General features: G+C 43.9%; 1 protein-coding gene across 1 annotated transcript in view; it reads right to left on the bottom strand.

Moving 5' to 3' along the window:
- Window positions 1–7,500, bottom strand: part of cacna2d2b (calcium channel, voltage-dependent, alpha 2/delta subunit 2b) — a 42,805-nt gene that overhangs the window by 17,050 nt on the left and 18,255 nt on the right. The window contains exons 4-11 of the mRNA XM_047810242.1: window positions 7,126–7,185; window positions 5,326–5,370; window positions 4,138–4,261; window positions 2,951–3,082; window positions 2,690–2,747; window positions 1,493–1,543; window positions 456–555; window positions 147–308 (exon numbers count right to left, since the gene is read on the bottom strand). Of these exons, the coding sequence (XP_047666198.1) occupies window positions 147–308; window positions 456–555; window positions 1,493–1,543; window positions 2,690–2,747; window positions 2,951–3,082; window positions 4,138–4,261; window positions 5,326–5,370; window positions 7,126–7,185 (732 nt within the window). The remainder of the gene's footprint in view (window positions 1–146; window positions 309–455; window positions 556–1,492; window positions 1,544–2,689; window positions 2,748–2,950; window positions 3,083–4,137; window positions 4,262–5,325; window positions 5,371–7,125; window positions 7,186–7,500) is intronic.

The raw sequence follows: 7,500 nt of genomic DNA, 5'->3' as shown, positions 1-7,500 counted from the left end.
CAAAGATATTCAGACAGACAGTGATAGAGAAACACGTAGACAGAATGATGTTTATCTGATTCTTTATTAATAGCTCACTAAATTACAGACGGACAGACAGACAAACGGACAGACAGACGGTCAGAGAAACAACGCAGATGTCTTACGTTGAGCAGCTGGTTGAAGGCAAAGTGGAATCCTGATTTGTAGTCCGTCGTGCCTTTGGCCTGCATCTGTGACACGTGTTCTTTAAAGATTCTTTTGTTCCTCACATTCGCCTGAACCAAGTGTTTAAAACACGGCACGACTGCCTCTGCCTTCTCGTTAAACTGAAGACAGGAGAGATGGAGAGAGAGGGAGAGAGAGAGAGAGAGAGAGAGAGAGAGAGAGAGAGAGAGAGAGAGAGAGAGGAGAAACATGTAGGAGAAGAAACCGTGTGTGTGTGTGTGTGTGTGTGCACGTGTGCTCCTGCTTACCCGTGCCACATTAACGTAATCGTCATCAGATAGTGTGTCCAACATTTCTGTTACTGAAGCTTTAATCAGCTTCAGAGTTAAACCACTCACACTGCCACTCCTACAGAGTGAGAGAGAGAGTGACAGAGAGGGAGAGAGACAGAGAGAGAGACAGAGAGAGAGAGAGTGAGAGAGAAAGACAGAGAGAGAGAGAGAGAGAGAGAGAGAGAGAGAGAGAGAGAGAGAGAGAGAGACTTTTTCAACACTTTATTTACACAAGTCACATATCATTGAAATTCATGGTGACTTAATAAATAAATAAATAAATAAATAAATAAATAAATAAATAAATAAATAAATAAATAAGTTAAGATGGTTTCTACATTGATTAAAACATGGGTGATTAGTTGAACTCTGGTGCAGAGAGAGAGAGAGAGACCCACAGTACCTGCAGATGATTAGCCATGCTAAATTGCCCCTGGGTGTGAACCAGCATGCATTTGTATGTGCATTGTGTCCTGTCTGGTATCGTATACAGTGTGTGTGTGTCTGATATATACTGATGTTTTATACATACATTAATACATGAGTGTGTTCAGACTAAACTGTAGGTGAGGAGAATAAGAGATATAAGTTTAAATAAATAAATACGTACAGAACCATTTCAGACCTTTATGCCCCTAATGAACTAATGGATCATCAGTTAAGATGAATCGAGGCAGCGCCTCACTTTAAGTCACATTCACATGCTGATGTAAAATAACCTTATTAATGTGCGTAAATATCTTTAAATAACTACACACAGAGCATCAGTTATCTTTATCTTAAATATCAGTTAATCAGAATTATTATATAGAAAACAGGCTGAACATTTTGGCAAGAAAAGAAAGACAAATAGCAATAAAGCTGTTTGAAGCTAAACAATTTAAGGATGCCTGATTGCACCGCTGAAACTGAGTAAAGGACTTTAGGGACAATTTTACTTTAATCAATGACATATTCCAGTTAATAAGGTTCAATACAATTAAGGTTCACATCCTGCAGACACAAACACTCACACGTCCACGAGGATGACCATGTCTTTGGGGGATGAAGCTCCTTGGATATACCTAGAAAAGCAACACGAAAAATATTTACAACCATTTATCATTTAGTTTTTTCTCAGTCCAGTCAGAGTGAACTCCCAGTCCAGTCACGGTGAACTCCCAGACCAGTCACGGTGAACTCCCAGACCAGTCACAGTGAACTCCCAGTCCAGTCACGGTGAACTCCCAGACCAGTCACGGTGAACTCCCAGTCCAGTCAGAGTGAACTCCCAGTCCAGTCAGAGTGAACTCCCAGTCCAGTCGTGGTGAACTCCCAGTGCAGTCAGAGTGAACTCCCAGTCCAGTCAGAGTGAACTCCCAGGCCAGTCAGAGTGAACTCCCAGTCCAGTCACGGTGAACTCCCAGTCCAGTCAGAGTGAACTCCCAGTCCAGTCAGAGTGAACTCCCAGTCCAGTCAGAGTGAACTCCCAGGCCAGTCAGAGTGAACTCCCAGTCCAGTCACGGTGAACTCCCAGTCCAGTCAGAGTGAACTCCCAGTCCAGTCAGAGTGAACTCCCAGTCCAGTCAGAGTGAACTCCCAGGCCAGTCAGAGTGAACTCCCAGTCCAGTCAGAGTGAACTCCCAGTCCAGTCAGAGTGAACTCCCAGTCCAGTCAGAGTGAACTCCCAGTCCAGTCAGAGTGAACTCCCAGGCCAGTCAGAGTGAACTCCCAGTCCAGTCGTGGTGAACTCCCAGTCCAGTCGTGGTGAACTCCCAGTCCAGTCAGAGTGAACTCCCATTTCCAGTCAGAGTGAACTCCCAAGCCAGTCAGAGTGAACTCCCAGTCCAGTCAGAGTGAACTCCCAGTCCAGTCAGAGTGAACTCCCAGTCCAGTCACGGTGAACTCCCAGGCCAGTCAGAGTGAACTCCCAGGCCAGTCAGAGTGAACTCCCAGGCCAGTCAGAGTGAACTCCCATTTCCAGTCAGAGTGAACTCCCAGTCCAGTCAGAGTGAACTCCCAGTCCAGTCAGAGTGAACTCCCAGTCCAGTCAGAGTGAACTCCCAGTCTTTTTCTAGTGCACGCTCATTTAACATCACAGTGCAGCTGATTGCACCTAAATAGGAATGCTCTGATTGGCTAACATCTGTGTGATTGACAGGAAAGTGGCCAATGTTCTAGGTACAAGGCTCGTGATAAAATATCCCTATAAGGTATAGTGTGAGACTGACCAGGGCCTCCGCCGCACGTCGTACAGGTCGATCTTATCCGGCGCTCTCCACGGTGTGGCTGCAGAGACACGGGAGAACATCTAAATCATTATGAAGCTGAACACCGATTTAGACGTTTAGGATATTAAATTTGTTTCTGCTAAAACAGTCCGTGTTCTGAACACATTCAGTGTTTTAATGTTAAACAACAGTGTTTTAATGTTGAACAAGGACATTTCATAAACACACACGTGGTAAGGGCTTAAAGGTCAGAGGTCGTACCTGGATAATACCTGGTGACGCCGGTGGCACTGCCGAATGCCTGCCAGAGCAGTGAGGGGTCGTCTCTACTGTTCTCCATAAAAACCCTCTCCAACGCCTGAGTCCAGTTCAGCTCGTTCAGAATCACCGGCGCTACAGCACACAGAGAGAGAGAGAGAGAGAGAGAGAGAGAGAGAGAGAGAGAGAGAGAGAGAGAATGAAAGAAACAAAAATAAAAGAACATACTTAGAGAGTCCTAGTGGACAGCAAATTAGCTGAACATTTCTCTATCATTCCATCATCCCTCTCTCTCTCCCTCTTTAGTGTTGCACAGCAGCAAGTCTCTATACAGTAAGCTACGCCATGGTGATGAGTCGGGATTAATTCTGGATGAGGGAGCCGTACTGTCACGACTGTGCATCAGGGGAAAGAGGGAATGACTGATTAGTCCTGCATATTCAAAACAACAACAATCCATCTGTCCTAGATTTACCTGCATCTCTCTCTCTCTCTCTCTCTCTCTCTCTCTCTCTCTCTCACTCTCTTTCTCTGACTCTCTGTGTGACTCTGCCTCGCTCTCCCTGTCACCTGGAGTCCCTGTGATGTGGATTAACACAGACTCAGCATCTTTTCTAGCTAGCGTCCTTCCACAGCATCGTCCTCCGTTCACTCGCTACTTCTGGACAGTATGAATTTATAATATAATATTATTCTGAAGATAAACCTGCCACCAGCCACCAGCTAGCGGCGTCAGAGAGACGCTAACCTTCGGATTCTGTCCGCGTGAGCTCACTGAGCTCCTGTTTAATACAAAAGAACAAAATCAATCAAACTATCAAGCGCTCACGTGATGTAAAATATGTGTGCAAAAACATTCAAATCTTATTTAACTTCAACTGTTTAGAGATTTACCTTAACAAATCTAACAAACTAGCACATCTAATGCACCTTTAATCAATCTACAGCTTAATTGTCCAACAGCCTAATTGTCCAACAGCCTAAATGTCCAAGAGTGAGACAACTTTAATGCTAACTGGTAGACAGAATGTTTCTCTCCGTGTTAGCATCGTTATCATTGCAGGTGTCAGGTGTCTGTGACCAGAAGAGGGATTATCAGGCAGAACTGTAACAGTGTTAAGTGTGATTTTAACCCTGAGTGCTGAGTGTTAGTGTTAAGAATAAAGCTCAGTGCAGCACTTCCTCTGTACCTCCTTTGTAGATGTCTGTGGGGATCTGAACCGCTGTGCACGAGTAGTTCACGTTGTTTTTGAAATTTGGGTCATATACAAAATCCAGCTTCAGAGACATCTGAGGATCCATCTCCTCCCCGTCCTGCTCGGATAACCAAGAGGGTCAAACACTGATTTACATATATATATACACACACACACACACACACACACACACACACACATACAGCTTACACTGACACACACAATCTCTCTCTCACACACAGACGCACACACAAATACACACACACACACACCCCCTCATAAACACACAAATACACAGCACAAGCTTACACTGACACACACTCTCTCTCTCTCTCTCTCTCTCTCTCTCTCTCACACACACACACACACACGCACAAATACACACAGTAACACACACACACACACACAAATACACACACACACACACCCCTCATAAACACACAAATACACAGCACAAGCTTACACTGACACACACAATCTCTCTCTCTCTCTCTCTCTCTCTCTCTCTCTCACACACACACACACACAAATACACACAGTAACACACACACCTCATAAACACACAAATACACAGCACAAGCTTACACTGACACACACAATCTCTCTCTCTCTCTCACACACACACGCACAAATACACACAGTAACACACACACACACACACACACACCCCTCATAAACACACAAATACACAGCACAAGCTTACACTGACACACACAATCTCTCTCTCTCTCTCTCTCTCTCTCTCTCTCACACACACACACACACGCACAAATACACACACACACACACACAAATACACACACACACACCCTCATAAACACACAAATACACAGCACAAGCTTACACTGACACACACAATCTCTCTCTCTCTCTCTCACACACACACACGCACAAATACACACAGTAACACACACACACACACACACACACACACACAAACACACACACACACCCCTCATAAACACACAAATACACAGCACAAGCTTACACTGACACACACAATCTCTCTCTCTCTCTCTCTCTCACACACACACACGCACGCACAAATACACACAGTAACACACACACACACACACACACCCCTCATAAACACACAAATACACAGCACAAGCTTACACTGACACACACAATCTCTCTCTCACACACACATGCACACACAAATACACACAGTAACACACTCACATATTCCATCTCAGCCTTGGAGTCGTAGTACTCGATCTCCCACTCCTGCAGGATTAGAGATGAAGGTAACATTACTGCTTCACCGCTCGCTCTCCTGACTCTGAGCTCGGGGAAGTCAGATCCCTCGAGATGTTTTAATCCAGATGATTACACACACCGTCAGGGACATGAGGTTTATTCTGAGACTATTTATTTATTTATTTGTTTGTTTGTTTATTTATTTATTTATTTATTTACGTTTGTTTTTGTTTGTTTGTTTGTTTATTGATTGATTTTTATTTATTAATCTTGTGGGGGGTTTTTTAAGCAATAATTTCTTCAGACTGTTCATGTTGTACTTTAACAGCAGTCATGTTGATCTACTCAAGATGTTGTCATGACAACAAAATGACGCCCGACCACAAGCCTCTCTCAAGGTCTTGGACTACTTTTGGTGCTGAAACATAGATAAATTGTTGCGTGAGAACCAGCTCATCTTTGGTGGAAACTCAGATGAGGTCAGTAAAAGAATTAAATAAATAACGACATGAACTCTACTTTATGACCTGAATAAAATGAATACATTAAGGAATGATTTAACATGAGCTAGAAATGAGATGTGACAGAATTTTAAAACACAAATAAGCTGTGTGTGTATGTGTGTGTGTGTGTGTGTGTGTGTGTGTGTGTGTGTGTGTGTGTGTGTGTGTGTGTGTGTGTGTGTGCATGTGTCTATGTGTGTGTGTGTATATGTGTGTGTGTGTATATGTGTGTGTGTGTATATGTGTGTGTGTGTGTCTGTGTGTGTGTGTGCATGTGTCTATGTGTGTGTGTGTATATGTGTGTGTGTGTGTGTGTGTGTGTGTGTGTGTGTATATATATGTGTGTGTGTTTGTGTGTTTGTGTGTGCGTGTGTGTGTATGTTTGTGTGTGTGCATGTGTGTTTGTACGTGTGTGTGCATGTGTGTGTGTGTGTGTGTGTGTGTGTAAGCTCCATGTGGAATAACAAGCTGCTGAGCTTCACCACCTGCAGAAGAAGACGTCAGCTCAGCCACTACGAATCCCTTCATTATCATCACCTCTCGCAGCGTGTGTGTGAATGCTGTAGGAGACTTTATCCAGTAAATTTCATCCTCCCCCCCCCCTCTCTAACCCATCCATCTCTTTCTGCTAACATCTTGATTCAAAGACGCCATTCAAACCTCGAGGCAAATGCACCAAGCCGCCATCAGGTGCTGTTCATTTCTGTAACAGCAGCTCTGACGCTTCTCACACGTGATTATTGTTTCTATAGTAACAGCTCATTTACAGAGACATGGGTGATGGAAGCTCCTCTAATAACAATAAAACTAATGTGCACAATCTCTGATATGATCAGGTTTTATTGAAGGAGTCTCCGGTGTTAGTAACGACAGAAACGTGTTTCCCCTGACGTTCCACAGCAGTAACGCAACAATAAAAGGATAAAAGTATGTGGTGTCATTCATTAAGAAATAAAAATGAGAATCAGAGGCAAACTGCCGTGGTCTAAGAGGTCACATACTGTTACAGAAATCTCCTGGCTTGTACAAGTAAAACTCCACTGTTATTCATTTCCCCGAGTGTTTCATTCCTTACTTATACTGCTGAACGTGAGGAACAGGCTGACATGGACATCATTAGAGAGCTGCTCCCTGAGGCTTCATGTAATTGATTTTTGAATAATTAAGGAGCACCCATGTTAAATGTAGCAGATAAAAAATAGTCTCATAAATCCCGGTGTTTTTACTACGCATTAAACAGGACTGCGGACGTCAAATAAGAAATCTGGAACCTTCTGACCTTGATTCCATCCTGCCATCGATGAGCCGTCTGCACTCTCTCTGCTTCTGTGGCCAGTTTCTGTCCAAAAGAAGGATTATTACTTACACATGATGTTAATGAGATCATTTCAGCATCAAACATAAACACATCTGTTTGACTAAAACACACGATGCGCTGCTTCACCTCCAGCGCCTTCTTCTTTTTGGACAGCAGCTTCTCGATGTCTGAGGCCACTTTCTCCACTATCTCTCTGGGATTGTTCCTGACGAGGGTGTACTGCCTCCTCTTCTCAATGTACAGCTGAAACACAGCCGAGAGAGAGAGAGACAGGGAGGGAGAGAGAGAGAGAGAGAGAGAGAGAGAGAGAGAGAGAGAGAGAGAGAGAGAGAGAGA

This window comes from Tachysurus fulvidraco, chromosome 2 (genome assembly GCF_022655615.1).
Source record: "Tachysurus fulvidraco isolate hzauxx_2018 chromosome 2, HZAU_PFXX_2.0, whole genome shotgun sequence".
NCBI classification, from domain to species: Eukaryota; Metazoa; Chordata; class Actinopteri; order Siluriformes; family Bagridae; genus Tachysurus; species Tachysurus fulvidraco.
This window is presented reverse-complemented; position numbering and strand designations above follow the sequence as displayed.